The 20,560-nt window shown below is 42.2% G+C and overlaps 1 protein-coding gene across 4 annotated transcripts in view; it reads right to left on the minus strand.

Annotated features, from left to right (window-relative positions):
- Positions 1 to 20,560, minus strand: part of PRDM5 (PR/SET domain 5) — a 119,348-nt gene that overhangs the window by 21,463 nt on the left and 77,325 nt on the right. For 3 of the 4 annotated variants that reach the window (XM_066632626.1, XM_066632627.1, XM_066632625.1), the window contains exon 14: positions 9,424 to 9,509. The exons of the other annotated variant lie outside the window; for it this stretch is intronic. In XM_066632626.1, the coding sequence (XP_066488723.1) occupies positions 9,424 to 9,509 (86 nt within the window). The remainder of the gene's footprint in view (positions 1 to 9,423; positions 9,510 to 20,560) is intronic. 4 annotated transcript variants of the gene reach the window in all.

The following is a 20,560-nucleotide window of genomic DNA, read 5'->3' on the forward strand; positions in this document are numbered from 1 at the left end:
GAGGGGGGCTCGCTTGGAGAGAGAATGATTGATGGATTGTCAGCTGACTGCCCTCTCTCTAACTATTGTAAAGGACTATTTTCCTTTAATTTAAAGGGTTTTTCTCACCCTGTTGAGATAAAAAATATCTACATCAGTAAGTAAAGCATTTTAAAGGGGTGCATTTTTCCCCTTCTCCAGGGATCAGCACATTCCTTCTCACTGGCAGTGGCCATTCGTGTTGAGCCAAATCCATGTATAAAAAATCTGTGTATAACAAGGTCAGACCTGTAACAAGTTTCACCCCCTCTGGCCCCATTTCACCCTCCCACCTGTGCAGATTTACCTTTTCCGGAGGGCAGATAGTGTGGCAATGACATATGAGAGAAGGCTCTGGCCTTTCCATTGGTCCTCTGTTTACAGCCGTCAAAGTGCATCTTACAGCTAAGTTATGATAGCCAGCTCTGGCAGAACACAAGTTTCAGTGCTGGCAGAACACTTAATAGGATGGGCTGCCCATGAATATTTGGTTTAAAAGCAGTATATAAATATCCTTAATAATTTTTAGGCAATTAATGATAAGACTAAACAACAGTGCCACATTCCAGTGGTAAAAAATCATTGTCATATCATTTGCTGAAGTACAGTCTATTCAGAATTATGTTCTTTAGCAGAAAAGGATTTTATATGCTGATCCACAGCTTCAGTTATATGGTAGTTTGAGCAAACTGAACAACTGTTGGGAAATCCAAAATAATTCAAATCCTGATCCTAAATTAACATTTAGTAGAAACAGAAGTTTAAAAGAGAAGGTGTGTGGGTAGATTTTTCTCTCTTCTCAGCTGCAAAGTTAATTTAAATGTTCATTTTCTTACACAGGGGAATATTATGATTAGTCAACTTTAGTGGAGAAAGAAAAGAGAGGCAGATTCTAAAACAACTGGAATTCCAATTTATAAAATTATACCCCGAAGTTATGTCAGATGAAAATCACAATAGTAGTACAAGCAGTGGCTACAATCCAGTGGACTGATTTTTATTGCAGAATCCAATGCACATCTACTCAGAAGTTACACACTTTCCTGAGAGTAAGCCCCAATGAACACAGTAGGGCTTACTTCTGAGTAGACATGAGTAAGCTTGTGCTACTGAAATCCTTTGGATTTCAAAGACATTGACAGCTCAATCCAGGAGGTGGCGCAGATTCAAGCAGAATGGAGCAGTCAAGCAGCTCCATGCTGTCCGGGAACGGGGGTCAGGATCCGGCATAACCGCAGGGTCCTGACCTATCTCCCACTCCCCACCCTTCCTGCCCCCAGGAATGCTGGCCCCAAGGAACACCCACCATCCACCCTCCTCCCACCTAAGAAACCTCCCTCCCGCCTCCTCCTCGCCCTCCCACGCCCATCAGACCCCTATGCCAGCAAGCTTGGTCAGCACAACTCACCAATCCTTCAGGGCCTGCAAAGGTGTGGGGAGGCCGGCACATTTTTGTGTGCTGGCTTAACCCCCTTCAGAGTGGCGCTTTACAGTACTTCTGTGACATTCTTGGGTTGGTGCAAGGAACTTGCATCGGGCCAAGTGAGGGTTAGGATTGCGCCCTAGTAAGCTAATAGTAATCTGTTTACAATACCACTTCATTTATGTGGGGAGCACTCTGCTTTTCCTTTACTCAGTATTGCTTGTTTGGCAAAACCAGGAGAGAATGCTGCTATTACAGGTCAAATTTTCCACACATGCAGGCCAAGCATGCACTAAATGAGACACTTCATCACAACACTGAATGGCAACACAGGATGTAATCCACACCCCATTGAAGTCAGAGGCTGAACACCAATTTGATTGGGTTTGTATACTTTTCATTTAAAATACTTATACCTCGCCTTTCTCTCTTATGAATGAGACCCCCCCAAATACAGAAAACAGTAATGCAAATAAAAATACAATTAAAATACCACATACAACAGTAAAACCAGCAACCCACCATCAGTCACTATAAGGATAAAGCCACCGTAAACAGAAATATCTTAAGCCTCTGCCAGAAGGCTAACAGGGAGAGTTCAGATCTTAATTCTATAGGAAGGGTTTTGTAACTGTGGCACTGATCTAGAGGAGGTTCTTCCCCTCAGTGCTGCCAGATGACCTTCAAAAGCCAATGCAAATGTAAGAGAGGTATCCCAGATGAGGGGGGACTTAAGGGGGTGGGCCATTTCAAATGGGAGAAGGCATTCCTTAAGATACCTGAGTCCTGAGCCATCAAGGGCTTTAGGGTTCAATTCCATTCAATTTTCCAGTGCTGATGTAATTGTGATGCAGCCCAGAGGTAAGGAAACAAATGTTCCCTTACCTCACAGAGGTCTCCATGATTGCTCCCCAACTGCAGGATGCAGTGCACATCCTGCTGGCACGGCTGCCTCAGTGCTACAAAATTGAATAGGACTGAGCCCTTAAAGGCCAAAACTAGGACTTTGAAAATTGCCTTCATTACAGTCATATTTTTCTTTCACTGCTCTGATCAGGCATCCCTTAACTTTTTCTGGACACTCTCCCACCTTTCACAGCCACCTTAAGCTCTTAATCTTTATATTTACAGTTCTTTGCTTCCCCAACTTGTTATGTCTCCTCTCATTCTCTTTCACACTTCGTTCACCCAGCACAAGATAATGTGTAATCAGTCCCATTTTGTATACATCTTTTTTTTTTTTACAGCTTAACTGTTGAATGCTATTGTCAAAATACACACACACATACACATATAAGGTTGCAATTCCACTAACTATAATGGAACTTACTCTTAGTAGATATGCATAGGATTGCATGTCTCACACACGTCAAATCTAAACATAAAATCTACATGTCATTAAATTCATCAGAATAGCACTATGTGAATATTAAAATGTATATAGTTGCACTCACATCAAAACTGCTGTCCTGTCATTCATTCATTCATATATCATTACTATGATGATTTGGCTCTAAATCTCTTTCTGATGGGCCACTCAATTTCAAACAAGTTGCCTGCCCTGATTTAACGCCAACAGTATTATTTGTCTTATTTTTGCTGGATAGTTTTTATGTTCGAAAAGAATGAATACACCGAATCAGCTCTGGTATTTCATCTTGAGAGTAAATTGCTGGTATTGCGGATAAATTTGCTGACTGAGTTCTTGACTTCCATCATTGTTTACTGCACTGTTATAACTAATACCCTGAGACTACACTTCATGTCTGCTGTTTAGCAGCTGCCTTCCATTCATTCTTGTTGGCAAAGACTTGTCTAGCTACTTGTCTTGGTTGGGGATAGTTTACTATCTGGTCATCTTCCTACTACAGCACACAGATGGGAAGATTATATTTTTACAGCCCATTGTGAATCTTCTTCTTAAGAATTCTGAGAACTAGAGCATACATCATTTTAATGGGTGAAATCCCTACCTTATTTTTCATTCCATGTTTCTGTGCAAATTGAGTGACTTTCTAGACCAAGAGTCCTCAAAGAGCGAAGGTGACCTCCCTAGGAATTGTGGGTAGGTACTAAGAGATATATAAATATTTCTACTCTTTCACTACTCACTATTCAAGTTCATTTATTGCAATTATATTTTTCTTTCTAGTTGACCCATTGCAGCTGTTGGGGCTTATCCCAGGGCAAGGGGACAAATGTCCCCTTACCCTGAGGAGACCTCCAGTAGCCAAAAATCCCTTTCAGGATGCAGTGGAAGCCATCACAACACAACTGCATTGCCATGCAGGAATTTAAGTTGAATTGGGCTGCCCTTTATATACATGGTGCATCTTCCAATGTTTTGTGATTTTGCTCCTTGTTTAAATCTGTTCTTGAAGGTAGAGGAATTCAGGGCAGGGTGTAGATTCTAGTCTCTTCGGAAATAATTTGAATAAGTACTTGGTTATATGAACAATAATGAAGCAATTAAGATGTGTGAAGAAAGTAAATTGATTATATATTTATAAGATGCTTTGGCCATGTAAATGAATTTGAATATTTAGTACTAAAACCTTAAAGATAGTCAAAACAATCTTTATACAACCTTTCTTAGAAGTTTGCAACCACCAGTATACCATTTTAAACTTTGGTTATTTGCTTTAAGAATTTCTTATCTATATTTAGAATAATTACATAAAACTATTATCGATAATCCTGCAATTACAAATGGAGCAAAGGTTATTTTCAGAATTTGTCCTTTTGACAGTAAATGTTGATCTTTATGACCAGTCAACTGTTTTGCTTGTTCAACTGTTCACTTAGAAATGTTCCTAAGAATTATTATTACCATAAAAATCAAGTGATTTTCAAATCACTTTTCTTTGCAGAAATAAACTCTGGCTCAATTAGTAATAACACATACTCTTGTTTAAATTTCCATACTTCAAAGAAAAAAAGAACATTCCATTTCTGTGGCCTTCTTGTAGTGTTGCTTTAAGATGAAAGTTTTAAAGGATATCATTAAAGGTTAAAGATAGAAACTATAACTAAAGAGCAATCAGTCAAAATGTCAGATGCTGTCAGATTCTGTTATTTTCTGAGATGGAAAATTATCACAACATTCTTAGAGAACCCAGATTTGTTCTGTGGTAGATCGCATACTTTACATGTCGAAGGTCTCAGCACGTCAGTTTAACCATATCAGCTCATGTCTGAAAGAGCAAGATTACTATTTACTTTGCTGAAACTACTGAGGTCAACCTGAGTGGCTTTGCAAGTTGATATTTCAGTACCCGGTTTTTCTATCTTTTATGTATTATGGTGGCATAAACAAATTGCAAGTTCAATGCAATGCACACAACAAAATCCTGTCCATGTCTACTCAGAAGTAAGTCCCACTATGTTCAGTGGGGCTTATTCCTGGATAAAGGTGCCTAGGACAACAGCATTAGGACTACAGCATAAGTACAATTTTTTTTTAAAATTATGTACTGTAACATTTGCTTGAAATTGAAGCATTTTAGCATTACAGGTTGAGACTCATTATTCCTGTGGGTTCCATTCCAAGCACTCAAGTGGATGACAAAAAATGCACTATAGCAAATAAATTTAAAAAACAAAGTTTCTTTGCTCTGGTGATTTAAAAACAGCCTTGCTGACCTTTGTGATGTAAGATAAGAGTCATTAAGAAGAAAATCCATCAATCAGTCCTCCTCTAAGCACTTCACTCAGCCCCTCCCCTAACCAATGCAAAGTGATCTTTCTTTTATGTGCTCAGGGGGAAGGGCGGGTCGCCTGGAGAGAGAAGGACTGATGGATTGTCAGCCAGCTGCCCTCTCTCTCATTAAGGAGGCTATTCTTAAAGGACTGTTCAGTTTTTAAAACTGATTTTAAAGGGTTGCATTTTTCCCCTTCTCTAGAGATCAGCACATTCCTTCTCATTTGCAGTGGCCATTTGTGTTGAGTCAAATCCGTGCATAAAAAATCCATTTATAAAAAGGCTGGACCTGTACTTGCTTTCCTTATTTTGATTTAAGAATTCCATCATTATAAAGCATGAAGAGATGTTTCAATAAGCATTCATTCATCGTTATTTATAGTTTTGTGTTCATCAGTACGTAGGTAAAATTTGTGTGGTCTGTTTGTATTCTGACTCAGTGTGCAGACTACTTATAACCACTACCATTCTAAGGATACAATTATACAGTATGTACCCTTATTTGAAGACAATGAAACTTAATTCTGAGAAAACTTTCACAGAATTACATTGCATGGCTGCAATCCTATATACCAGTGTCTCTCAAACTGTGGGTCGGAATCCACTAGGTGGGTCGTGAGACAATTTCAGGTGGGCCCCCATTCATTTCAATGTGTATTTTATTTTTAATCGGCTTGATGCTATCATGGTATGTGACTGTATTTGGAAAAATGTTACTGATCTGTACTTTTCACAGGTTACTATGTATACGCTATTAACAATGATCGTCAATGGGGCTTACTCCTGGTATGTGTGGATATGATTGCAGCCTTTGGGATATTTGGGGGATTACAAAAAACAAACAAACAAACAAAAAAAAACACCAGATCAGCAACTGCTTGGGAGGTGTTGGGCAGGTTCTTCTTTATTTAAATTTTTTTAAAAACTTATTGTAAACTTTTAATTTACTTAATTTTATTTTGTCATATGGGGTCTTAAAAATTTTCATGCTTGATGATGAAACCTTTGGACATGACATCACCTCCAGGTTAATGACATCACTTCCGGTGCAACCTGACAGATTGTCATTCTAAGTGGGTCCTGATGCTAAAAAGTTTGAGAACCACTGCTATATATATTTACTTGGGAGTGAGTCCCCTTGAAACCAGTGGGACTTACTTTTGTGTAAATATGCACAAATACAGGTTGAACCCACCTGCCTCCCTTTACAGAAACCTTTATAGCTCTATTGGTGGCACCATACAATGTTAGGGCTAAATCTGTAGACCTCTGCATTTGCACCTACCAAAAATATCAGGTCAGTGAGGGTTTTTTTTTACCTTTCCATAGCAAAAAAAAAAAAAAGAAAAAAAAAAGAATATTACACTGAAGTAAGATTGCTAACATTGCTTAAATAATCCATAATAGAGAAATTCTCTGCTTTACACAATAGGGGAAAACGACGATGGACAACATATGGTCCACAGGCATATAGCTCTTGGGCTTCTTTTAAGATCCTCACAATCCCAGATTTCACTTTGTGTATCATAGTATTCATGCAAATTATAAGTAAGTTATGTTAAAATAAACAATGCTGAAATATACTAATTAACCACAGACTTCATGTTTATGCTAGCCATAGGATAAGAGTGGGTGCTGAACAATTCATCTACCATTATTGCCATCTATAGTAAGCAGATGTCTGTAGCCAGCCCGTATGGTATAAATGGGATAAGCAGAGTGCAGTGAAGCAGGAAACCACAGAGAGTTTAAATAGGTGTCAGTCTGGGGCTCGAAATGTCTTGATTTTGCCAACATTTTGAGGCATATAATTCCAGGACTGTGCTGGTAGCATTAAGCAAAGCTATGTATCTAGCTTTGATGAAAATTAAGTATATAAGCATTTCCTGACTATGAAATGGTTTCTCAAAGGTCAACTAGTCAACTATACTCCATGAGAAAACAATCTATTTACTCAGAGAAGGTTTCATTGCCTTTGTGTTCTTGTTTAAGTTTGAAATGAATGTGGCTTCCTGGTTCTCATTATTTGAGGTGGGGGAATCCATGACTTGGTGAAATGTCAGTCAGATATAAACAAACAAGCATGTCTTTTAGATTTCAGAACTTCAGCGTGTAAACAGGGTGAAGAACCAAACATGAGGAGCTTAAACAAACTTGTGGACGGCCTGCATTGGCAGGAGAAGGGACTCAACAATCTGGCAGATCCCTTCCAATTCTGATTCTAGGTCTCTGCTTCCTATATTTTAGTCACATTTAGCATTTCTGCAAGTATTTCCAATAATTATGTGTTGCAAGTAACAAGGTAAATGACATTCCAGCTTCTTATCTGAAGATCAGGCATGATGGGCCAAACATATTTAAACCATCATACCACACATGGCTTGAGTTGACTATCTGTGGAAATATCCTGTTCTATTTCTGACATGAGGATATTTGAATTAAAACACACAAAGTTTTATACTTCATGTGTTTTAATATAAACAATGAAAATACATAGGAACAAAATAACAGTGCACAGACAAACTGCATATCTACATTTATAATAAGCCTGAAGTAAGATATTTGCAACAAGCACCAAATCTTGGATTATCTACTTTAAAGTTCAACTGGGCCATCCCAAGAATTGCTGACTTCTCACTGGAACAGTTTTATGACAACATATTCCATTTTGGAGTTTGTCCTATTTAATTTAGGACAAGATTTTCCACTGCAGAAGGCAACATAGTTTTATTTCTCTTTCCACAATAAACGTCACTGACAATTTCAGGTTGTCAGATACCTAGCTTCAACATGAATATAAGAACATAAGAACAGCCCCACTGGATCAGGCCATAGGCCCACCTAGTCCAGCTTCCTGTATCTCACAGCGGCCCACCAAATGCCCCAGGGAGCACACCAGATAACAAGAGACCTCATCCTGGTGCCCTCCCTTGCATTGGCATTCTGACATAGCCCATTTCTAAAATCAGGAGGTTGCACTTACACATCATGGCTTGTAACCCATAATGGATTTTTCCTCCAGAAACTTGTCCAATCCCCTTTTAAAGGCATCCAGGCCAGATGCCATCACCACATCCTGTGGCAAGGAGTTCCACAGACCAACCACACGCTGAGTAAAGAAATATTTTCTTTTGTCTGTTCTAACTCTCGCAACACTCAATTTTAGTGGATGTCCCCTGGTTCTGGTGTTATGTGAGAGTGTAAAGAGCATCTCTCTATCCACTCTGTCCATCCCCTGCATCCCCTGTTTTGTATGTCTCAATCATGTCCCCCCCTCAGGCACCTCTTTTCTAGGCTGAAGAGGCCCAAACACCGTAGCCTTTCCTCATAAAGAAGGTGCCCCAGCCCAGTAATCATCTTAGTCGCTCTCTTTTGCACCTTTTCCATTTCCACTATGTCCTTTTTGAGTTGTGGTGACCAGAACTGGACACAATACTCCAGGTGTGGCCTTACCATCGATTTGTACAATGGCATTATAATATTAGCCGTTTTGTTCTCAACACCCTTTCTAATGATCCCAAGCATAGAATTGGCCTTCTTCACTGCCGCCGCACATTGGGTCGACACTTTCATCGACCTGTCCACCACCACCCCAAGATCTCTCTCCTGATCTGTCACAGACAGCTCAGAATCCATCAGTCTATATGTGAAGTTTTGATTTTTTGCCCCAATGTACATGATCTTACACTTACTTACATTGAAATGCATCTGCCATTTTGCTGCCCATTCTGCCAGTCTGGAGAGATCCTTCTGGAGCTCCTCACAATCACTTCTGGTCTTCACCACTCGGAAAAGTTTGGTGTCATCTGCAAACTTTGCCACCTCACTGCTCACCCCTATCTCCAGGTCATTTATGAAGAGGCTGAAAAGCACCAGTCCCAGGACAGATCCTTGGGGCACACTGCTTTTCACCTCTCTCCACTGTGAAAATTGCCCATTGACACCTACTCTCTGTTTCCTGGTCTTCAACCAGTTCTCAATCCATGAGAGGACCTGCCCACTAATTCCCTGACTGTGGAATTTTTTCAGTAGCTTTTGGTGAGGGACCATGTCGAACGCCTTCTGAAAGTCCAGATATATAATGTCCACGGGTTCTCCCACATCCACATGCCTGTTGACCTTTTCAAAGAATTCTATAAGGTTTGTGAGGCAAGACTTACCCTTACAGAAGCCATGCTGATTCTTCCTCAGCAAGGCCTGTTTGTCTATGTGTTATAACTTATATCTTATAAGTTATGTGTTATATAACTTATAATATAAGTTATAACAGACCCACACTTACCCTTGTGTGAGTGCGAATGTGCATTTTTAATCCATCATTCTTGCTGAAAGCTTTGTCACAATAAGGACACTGGTAAGGACGCTCACCTGAAATAAGAGAAGGAACAAGATTTCAAAAAATATGTATTTTATTCTTCAGTCATGAAATTCGAGGGGGTGTACTTGAGGAGCTTGACCTGTCACCCATCCAGGCACTGATCACACCTTGACCTGCTTAGTTGCTGTAACATGCCCTCAGACTGTGGTTTGAGACCCAAAATGTGTCTTGAGAGGTCACAGACTGCCTGGTAGCAGAGAGGCGAGTGTGGTTGTGGGGGGAGGCAGGGAGGAGGTGTTCCGGGGTGGAGAGAGGTGGGTGGAAGGCAAGCGGAGAACGGGGAGGAAGTGTGGTGGTGGAGGGAGTGAGGTGGTGGAGCTCGGCTCCATTGGATCCTAAGCTAGGTAAAAAGATCAAAGAAGCATAATGTGTACATATGTCAAAGGGAGACATTTTTGAGGCCTAATGTAAATGTTCAGATAATACACATGAAGTCTTAATTGCTGCTGGGCTGCTGATTGCAAGGGGCAGAGTCATACGGTCAACACTGCCCACATGTTACATATGCGAACCTGCTGAATGTTCACAAATTTAAGAACCTGCAGGATTACACCATGCTGAAGTTATTCCTAGTGTTGGTTCCATGTGTGGAGTGAGGGCCCAATCCAGACCCATGCGCACTGAATTACCGCCAACGTGCACTGTTGCAAACGTGCCATAAAGCATGTTTGCGAGTCCTTACTGCGGGCCCAGCACCAAAGCTAGCCCAGCGCAATCCAATGCTGGGCCAGCTCCAGCACTGGGCCCATGTTCCGCTGCCTGGCAGTCACAGAATGCCTGACAGCAGAGAGGAGAGTGTGGTTGTGGGGGGAGGCAGGGAGGAGGTGTTCCTGGGTGGCGAGAGGTGGGTGGAAGGCGGGCAGAGAACAGGGAGGATGTGTGGCAGAGGAGGAAGTGAGGTGGTGGGACCAGTGGAGCTCGGCTCCACTGGATCCTAAGCCATAAGACTCTCCAATTCTGCACCGGCTCCAGAGCCACCACAGAATCAAGTAGCCCCATTGCAGGGTTACTTCCCTTACTTGGGGAAAGGGGGAGAAAGGAGCCACCACAAGCTGTCCGTTTCCGCACTGGATACTGTGGTAGCCATTTTGGCGCCATTGCAGCCCCATGCTCTGGGCTGCTCAGGACTGGGCTGTGAGACATTTAAGCTTTAAGGAAACAAGAACAAAACGATCTGCATTATACAAGATCAAACACATCACATCCAACTGCTCAGTGTAGCATTAACAAGATATGATTGAATATCTATTAATTATATGTATATCTAGTTCATCCAGACAAGGAGGTGACAACTGTGCTGGTTATGTGACCTCTACTGTGTCAGTTTATGGTCACTTTTATGGACAGTCATTAACTGTTCTCAAGGTACAGTATGTCTCCCTGACCTCACAGCTGTTCATCATTAGAGCCATCTGGGTGTCACCATCTAATTTAATTACCTCAAACTGTTCTACTCATGTGTCTCAATTAAGTAAAAGCAGATTGGCTGAACTTTGGTGATGTGGGCATTGCTGTGAAACTTTTAGGAATGTCCTTAGCGGGTCAAAGTCTAATTTATACCATCAGAATCAGGGCTTATATAATTAGGCTTGTAGCATGTAAAACAATAATGGAATATAGCAGTCCACTTTCACGGGTGACTATCAGAGAACTTCTAATCCAGTGTTTTTGTTTTTAAAGAATAAGTCAATCTAAAAAAAAAACATACGCAGGCCTGGGACCAAGGTGTTTGGTGGATGTCTTTCTTCTAGGTGGCCATACTTACCTGCTGAGGTTAGCATCTGAGAGGCCTGGTGTGGGCTCTGCCATATGTAGAACTTAGGTAAGTGGCGACCAGGGTCAAAGCTCTCTATGTAATGGTGTTCGAGTTATTTATTTATTTGCCCAGCCTTCTCCTTACATTTTAGGCCTTTGAAGTTATGGACCACCATGTCCCCAAAATGCCCAGCTCACAATACTGAAATACCCACAAGGCCTGGCTTTCAAAATCAGGCTTCTCTGGTTTAGGTTTTTCTCCAACCCTTGCTCAGGAATACTACCAGTCAGAACCTACCACCCTCCTCCTCAGAAAGATCTGGCCAAACCAGATAAGCCGCATACGCAAAATATGGGCCTCCAAGGAAGGACAGGTGGTAAGGAACAAAAGGGCGTGAGGCAGGATAGTTATGATAAGGGGGGTGTAATTGATTACCCAACCCTCGATAATGGATATCTTGTAAGTAGACACCCTATCAATGCACCTTGTACGGTACCTTCCTACAGACCATTCCAAACTGATAAGGATGCTGACAATGCTCTCTGTCGGATTACTTGGTAATTTTCCAAGGAAGTTTACCCCTCTTTCTTTGTGTTTTTTTGTGCCCCTCCTCTATTCAGAAAACCCTATAAAAACTGTATCATTGTAGCCCATTCTTTGTCCATCATGCCTGTGTGGTGGACTCGTTTTGCAAAACGTAGTAAAAACTTTTTCCGAAGTCCTCTGAATTCTTCCGTCTGTTGTTTGCCTCTCAGCAGTCCAACGAATACTGTGCCCATTCAGGAACAACCATATGGCCTTCACCAAAGACACTGGTTTGTTGTCTACTCTTATCTTCTTCCAGGTAATAGACTAACAGCCCAATCCTATCCTGCGCTGCATGCTATGGTGGGGGAGGGGAATCAGGAAGCTTGGGAGGGGAACGGGAAAATATTTTTCCTTATCCTTCTCTAACACCCCGATCCAGAACAGCCCTCCACTGGCACTGAGGGTCACAAATGTGCCATAAAGCACGTCAGCAAAGCTCAGCCTCAGATCTGCACTGGCACTGGCTCAGTGCCAATTCACACTGAGCTAGTGCTCGCCAGAGGCCCATCCAGGCACACTGCCTGGAGCTTGTCCCTTGCTCTGGGCGGCAGAGAGGTGAATGGGGGTGGGAGGAAGGCAGGCTGGGGTGAGGGAGCTTTGCATCAGGCCTCCCAGTCCAACACAGGGCCTCTCAACTGCACCACTTAAATAGTGGGGCCTGCTCCCTTACCCAGCAGAAGGGGGCAAATTTTGGCGCCACTGCTCCTCTAGCCACCAGGCAGCTCAGGATTGGGCTGCCACCCCTTGGTCACCAATGGATCTCCTCAGACCTGCACCAGGTCTTTAGCTGGCACAAATCATTGGAGACAATGGGGATGTATCAACCAGCTTTAGAGAGGATAGCTTCTGGCATTTGTTCTGGGTGCCTCTCCCTCTGGTCTCCAACCCCTAGCCCCCACCGCATTCTGCCCCGATCCTCCCACCCCCACCAACCCTGCCAATTCACCAATTTTAGAGGCATTCCTTTTTGTTACCGCAGTTGTATGTGGGGTCCTTGAGGACAACCGCGAAGGCTTCAATCTACCCAATTACTGTCTTACTTGCTTCTTTTAAAGGACATCAAGCAAGAAGAGGATTGCAGCGACAACTGAGTGAAGCAATTGGGGAGGCATGAGTCCGGAAAGGTGCCAAGCTGATGCAGGCGCCAAGCCGATGCACTCCCCACCAGAACCCCACTGCCCTCAATACACCTCTCAAAACAGTCATGTCACTGAGCCTCTTGAAAAGGCCAGAACTAATGCTTTCGGTTTTATTGAATATTTTATTCTTCAACTGTTTTAAAGCTGTTCATATAAAGCTGTTTAAAGCTGTTCATATAAACTGCCTTGAAGACCACTTGGTGGAAAGGCAGGGTAAAACTACATTAAATAAAAAAATAACTGGTTTACAGAGCAGGGTCTCTCATAGCCTACCTCAGCAATTTCCAACCTTTTTCTTCTTATGGCACACTGACAAGGTGCTGAAACTATCAAGGCACACTATCGGTTTTTTGGGCAATTGGCAAGACACACCACACTGCCAGCGTAGAGCTCACACCCCCCAATGGCCTGACTAACAAGTGATCCTCTCCAATAGCACTTCTGAGGACCATTCTACCGTGGCACAGAGGTTGAAAATCACTGGCCTAGCTATACTTTTAATGTCATTGTGCATAAAGCCCCTTGGACAAACAAACAATATATACACAAAAATGTCAGCAGTGAATTCATAAAAGGCTACTTCTTCTCTCCTTCCTCCCACCCCATCACTCTGCCTTAATTCATTAAGCCTGGATGTAAAGATTTGAACTAGTATTTTTAGCAAGGCCTGCAAGCTGTCCCGAGTGCTCTGATTTACCCATTTCACATCTGTTTGAAATGTGACACTATCTCTCATGACCTCCAATGTCACTAATCCATGCTGTCATCCTTTGGACACTGCAGGAGCTGCTGGGGCTCAAGCATTTAATTAATCCAGTTGACATTTTTATGTTTTGAGGCTTTTGCATTTCAAAGGAAAAGTTTGGAAAGGTTTGTAAGCAGATGAGTGCTGACAGCCCGGTGCTGGGACCCCTCCCTTCCTTCATTGTTGACAGAGGAGAGCTTTGCTTTAAAGGGATGGCTTAGGGCTGATTTGAAAACTAATAACGTCCTTCCTAAATTAATCTTTTGTGTTTATAGTTCTTGAAGTATATGTGTTTAAGCAGCTCTCAATTGATGCCAGCCAAGGTGACATTATTGTCTGATAGCAAAATGTCATGCCTGATATGACCTGGCTGGGATCATCCATCATATGCTTCTTTCAGTTCTTTTGTTACTTGGCTCTTGATTTACTCAACTAAGAGTGCAATCCTAACCCCTTATGTCAGTGCTTTCCAGCGCTGGCATAGTAGTGCCAATGGGACATGTGCTGCATCCTGCAGTTGGGTGTCACTCACGGAGGCCTCCTCAAAGTAAGGGAATGTTTGTTCCCTTACCTCGGAGCTGCATTGCCCTTATGTCAGTGCCCTTATGTCAGTGCCCAGAAAGTCTGAGCTTTCATTTCTCATAACACTTTTGGACCATACCCCTTAGCACTATTTGCGGGCCAACAAAATGCCCATTGTTATGACTGGCGGTGGCGGCGTGTAAGGAGGGTTGGATATTGCAGAGACTGTTGCCAAACAGCTGTTGCCAAACTTCACTTTGTCCAAAGAGTTTTCTTCGCTTGTCCTCATTACTTCATCTCCAGGCCAAATTATGTGCAATGGGGAATGCATAACTTGATTCATGAGCTTTTCCTTTTGTTAATTGGTGCCCAAGGTGTACATACAAAACAGGGGGAAACCATGGGGGGGGGGTAGGCAGAGGAGCTTTAGAACTTTGCCCCTAATATGGTTCCAACCTTGATTGCTCCACTCCCTCCCTCTATTATTTATAGGAGACAGAAAAAAACTGGCACTCATTTGCCAGCAAAAGGGAACTGCAAGTCTAGATCTGCACAGTTCCTTTTTCTATTCCAGCAAACTATACACTTACTCAATATAAAGCTCACATCTGCCCCCAGGGTTTTTGAGCTCTTTGGTGGCTTGTTTGAAGCAACAAGACATTTACCATTACTCATATCTTGGTGATGTTCTGATCAGACCACTATCCAGGAACAAGGAGCAACGTGGAGGTGACCATGTCTTGCTTACGACATTATGGCTTTGTCATCAATGCAGAAAGGAGTTTCTTTCAGCTCCTGCTGACTCAGTGTCCAGAAATGATCCTCAAGACAACCCAGTACAGCACATTTGTCATGGGAGACTATCAGAAGAAGATTCTGACCTAGCAGCAGCAACCTGAATGATGGTCAATGTGAAATGAATGGCTCTGATGAAACTCCTGGGAATGACAGCATCTTGCCACGAAATACTTAGGTGGTCATGTTTCCATGCATGGCAATGTCAATGACTTCTCAGATCTTTTCAGGAAAAGACGGCCTATCATATGTAGCTGTTGAAGATCCCGAAGGCAGTTCAGGAACCTTTGGATGGGTGGTTGGTGCCATGTCACCTAACCCAGGAGATTGCTATTCTTAACAGGATCCTGACCACCACAGATGCCAGTCTGATGTACAGGGGTGGGGGGGGGAAATACCACATGGCCCAGGGAATATGGCCTCCAGATGTAACATAAACCAGCACAAACTATGAGCTATCAACTTGGTAATGTTGGGATTCCAAGATTGCACATGTTACCATCATGCTCTTCTTTACAAGGCCAATGTGTCTGCCAAGGTTTATGTCAATTTATATCAGATTCTTTTTGACAAATTCCCATTCCAAACTTGGTCTAGAGAACTTATGCCCACTTTAAGTTAATTAGCCTCCGTGGCTCAAATACGGTTAGCTCTAGTGGTATATGAAACTACTGCTGAATCCCAGCACCAATGGGAAGGTAACCAATAAGTAGCTTGCCTGCAGGGCTGCAGGGTCCCTCCCCCCAGTTCTCAAAAGCAGCAGCTCTTCTAGGTACAGCAGCCCCCCCCCCCCGGCTCTCCACCACTCAGCAGTCTCTGTTCAGCTAGTCAGTTTGCCAGGCAGCTGGAGTGTGTGAGTTAGCCCATCGGTTTGTTAGTCAGGTAGTCCGATAGTCAGTCTACCAGTTCTAGTCAGTTCACCAATCTGTTAGTCCATCAGCCAGTCAGTTAGTCCTGTCTCCTTCCTTCCTCAGACCTTTCCTCTTTCTACTGCCTACACCCTTTCCTTCCTCCAGGTGATGCTTTTATCCTTGAGGGCCTTTTTGCTTCCAAGTGGCTGCAGCTGTGCAGCACACTCACTACAATCTATGGCCCTGGTGTAAACCCCATGCTTCCCAGACCTGTCAGAGCAAGGAGCCACTGTTGACACCACATGCTGTTTCCTAGAGGGAACTTGCATGTTTCCACTACATAGGTCCACTTTGCTTCACCAGAGGAATGGGGAGATCATCATCTTCCATCACTTAAGGCAGACTATCTGGTGTTTCCCTGTCTCACAATACTAGATTTCTAGTATTCACATACAATACAAATACAATGAAGAGCCAGGATGGTGTAATGGTTTGGGAGTTGGACTTAGACCTGGAAGATTCAGGTTCTAAATCCCCACTCAGCCATGAAGTTTGTTGGATGACCTTAGGCCAGTCACTATCTCTCAGCCTAACCTACCTCACAGGACTGTTGTGAAGACAAAAGGAGGGGATGAACTATGTACACCATCCTGAGATCCTTGGAAGAAGAGTGGTATAAAAATGTGATAATGAAATGGATTGGCAGGGGCTTTAGAATGGACAAAAGGAGGTATTTTTTTTACCCAGCACACAATTAGTATGAGGAATTCATTGCCACAAGATGTGATGATTTCCGGTAGGTTAGGTGGCTTTAGAATAGGATTTTACAAATTCATGGAGAGAGACTGATCAATGGCTACTACTCATGATGGCTATGGTCCTACCTTCAGGTTCAAATACAGTATGCCTCTCAATGCCACCTGCAAGCGACCAGTGACAAGAGAGAAGTATGGGCTTTCCAGAGGCAGCTTGTGGGCCACTGTGGGAAACAGGATGCTAGACTAAATGGGACTTTGCCTTGATGCAGCAAAGATTTCTTATGTTCTTATGCTAGTTCCAAATGGAGGCTCAGACTATAGCTTGGTTGTTATGCTATTAGTGCAGAATGCGGCGGCCCGTGTAGTTACTGGAGGTAGGTGGTTCGACTCTGTCAGTCCGCTTCTCCAGCGGCTGCATTGGCTGCCCATTCGTTTCCGGGCCCAATTCAAGGTGCTGGTTTTGACCTTTAAAGCCCTATATTGCTCTGGGCCAGGTATCTTAGAGATCGCCTACTCCCGTACAATCCGGCTTGTCCGCTTAGGTCATCAGAGAAGGCTTTTTTACAAGTGCCACCGCCTAGGGAGGTACGTGGGGCGGCGGCAAGAAATAGGGCCTTCACAGTAGTGGCACCAACGTTATGGAATTCCCTTCCCCTTGACTTAAGAATGGCTCCCTCTCTTGAGACTTTTCAGCGAGGCCTGAAGGCCCTTCTGTTTAAACAAGCTTTCTGAGTTTTCGGCCTTTTAACATCTTTTCAACATCTTTTAATATTTTTTACAGGCCTGATTCTTTTATGATTTGCTGCTGCTCTATGCTCTTTTTACCTGACTGCTTTTTATCTGACTGCTGTTTTTATGATATGTGTTAATATGCTTTTATCTGTTTTAAATTATGTTTTTAATCTGTTTTAACCTGTTGTAAGCTGCCTTGAGTCCCTTCGGGGAGAAAGGCAGGGTAAAAATAAAGTTGTTGTTGTTGTTGTTAGATAAGAGTGAGCTGTTTTCAACATGGTATCTGTCATTTTCTCTATTGGGAGTTCTAACTGATTAAGGGCCCAATCCTATCCAACTTTCCAGCCCTGGTGCAGCTGCAGTGCAGTCCCTAGGCAAGGGAACAAATGTTCCCTCACCTTGTGGAGGCTTCCATTACTTCCCTCCCACCACTGGATGTAGCACAAACCCCATTGGCACAGCTACATCAGGGTTGGAAAGTTGGATTGGATTGGGCCCTAAGCCAGGCATCTTTCAAATTTATGATTCCCAACATATATCATTTTGAATAAAAGAGGAATCTAAAGAAAAGCATGAATCTTTAGTTCACAAATATTCTGATCGGAGTGCAACCTAAATTGTATTAAAGGGGGGGGGGAACCCTCAACAATTCAATAACCTACTAAACCAACAACCTGAAATCACAGCTAAAACATATCTGGCAAAATAACAAATCTGGCAAAATCAAGATAATTATGCTGGGCAGGAGGTCATGGGAGGTGAGTGAGAGAGGGCCATCTGGATTGCACATTCAACACCCCCAGCCAGGTGATCAATAGAGAAGTCCCGAAAGGAAGCTGCAACAGAGCCTTTCTAATCAGAGATAGTGCGAGGTGATGACAGTGGGCAATAATATGTATGAATGGCTAAAAGGTTACGGTAAAGGAGAATGTCAGTATAAGATTGGAAGATATTTAGAACTTTGTCCCTTCAGCAGTGAACAAAAGTACTTGTTACATGTTAAGTCAACTCATAAAAGGCCATTGAACCAATCGAATTCCTGCTGCAATGATTGAAAAGGTTCTTTACTACCTAATCACATGCCAGTAGGTGTTTAATACTTTCTTACAGAGATGAAAAATACTCAAGGTGACTCCATCCCTTTAAGGATGATAGCACAGAACTAATCTGAAAGGAAAATTGGAAATAAACAAAAATCTGCACCACCATGCGATGTGACACCTTTATGACCTGTGCTTTCAAGACATTTATAATATAACCCTACTATCCAAACAGCTTTTTAAAAATCAAGGCTGATGGATAATCAGAAGTGAGAAAAATGTATACACCTAGATCTTAAGAGATGCATTTTGCATACCTAGGAGACTGGAAAAACTGAAGTTTGGATAAGACCTTTCTTCCCATTTCATTATGTACAAAATGCACAGGGGGGAAAAAGGAAATCATGACATTCAAATAATACTCTGGATACCAAACAGACAGAAATAATCTAAATCAGTTTCAAATAAATATGGAGCTTGAAATATATTATGACTCAGAAATCTGGGTTTGGGAAAGTGTGCTCATGACAACTTTCCTGAGTTTGTCTAGTACTAACATTTGGATGTCTTCAAAGAAAAATTGGGAGGTATTATAACACTGAAATCTTGAATTACAGTAATAAACAAATAACAAGAGTGTAACTGTAATGCAATCCTAGCTCCATTAAAATCCAATACATGTTTGGCTGTTCACTATAACAGAAACAGGACTACACACTTAGTATGTCTTTCAGGAAGGAAATAATTTTACAGTCTCAAAACACGATGAACCTCAGTATCGCTCTCAACCTAAACCAAAGATCTGGAAACAACTTATATTTCCTCCAGTAACATTTACTTCTCGGTTTGGTTAGAACCTCAAATTCTAGTCCTGGGTTACAATCTAAAACAGTGTTAAGTGCATATAAGCACATGGATTTCAATAGTCTTGAGCATGCTTGCTCTGTGTTTTTAATGGGATAGAGTCAGTGCTGCTCTGCCACCACCCCATGAGCAGCTATGTTAAAATCTGTGACCTCTGTGAACCCAGTGCTGGTTCACTTTCCAGATTCTTGCATTAATCAATCCATTAGGTGTTGTAACTCATTTGATCTAAAGAAGTCACTAGCAATCAAGCTAAGGATACTTTGAAAGAGTGTATCTCTCTCTCTCTCTCTCTCATCCACTTGTAGCAAACCAACAGGAGGGTGACAGCTGCCTGAGACTTTACAGGTGCTTTTGAAGATTTAACTGTTGAGGGGAGATAAAATAAGACAATGATGTACAACCCAAAGGGTTTAGGAATGTAGAGCTCTTAGCTTTGTGGCTTATTAGGCTGAAAGTATTTTTATAGACAACAGATACTTTTTTCTACCAAAAAAAAAAATAAAAGTCACTCTAATATTTCTTATGAAATGAAGCTGCAGGAACATCAGGGGAAATTTACTGTGCAGCAGTACACAGTGAGGGACACTGTGACTGTAGCCAAATCTAGAAGAAGAAAAAAGACAGCAATAAAATTTCAAAATGATTTACATTTTTAATCCCACCAAGATAATTTTGCTCCTTTCAAATTTGCATTCATCTCAATAAAGCCAAGAAAGTTTCTATGGAGTAATTAACAGTAAAGTTTAGTCCCAGTTTATTAGACTTGAAAGTTCTTGGGGAAGGCTTTGAATTCATAAATCCTGAATAATAGGGTAAGGTTATCGACAGATTCAAGTGGATGGTATCATTTCAGGTTGTAATGGGGACTGCATGTTCAAATGTTTCCTCATACCAGAAATTATACAGACAGGAAACTAGCATGCCAGTGAAGACAGTTCAGGCTTTTGTTTTCACAACATGCTATTTTTCTACATACAAGTGATATTTCCCTCATAGCTGAGATGAAGTTACCTTATACTGAATCAAATCAATGGTCCATCACCTCAGTATTACCTATTCCAGCAAAGAGCGTGGCACTGTGGACATGATCTTCACAGCCGGACAGCTTCAAGAGAAATGTCAAGAGCAGAATCGTGCATTGTACACCACCTTCGTGGATTTCACCAAGGCTTTTGACACTGTCAGTCGTGAAGGTCTGTGGCGCATCATGTCAAAGTTTGGGTGCCCTGACAGATTTATCCTGATGGT

The sequence above is a fragment of the Tiliqua scincoides genome, chromosome 6 (assembly GCF_035046505.1).
Source record: "Tiliqua scincoides isolate rTilSci1 chromosome 6, rTilSci1.hap2, whole genome shotgun sequence".
NCBI classification, from domain to species: Eukaryota; Metazoa; Chordata; class Lepidosauria; order Squamata; family Scincidae; genus Tiliqua; species Tiliqua scincoides.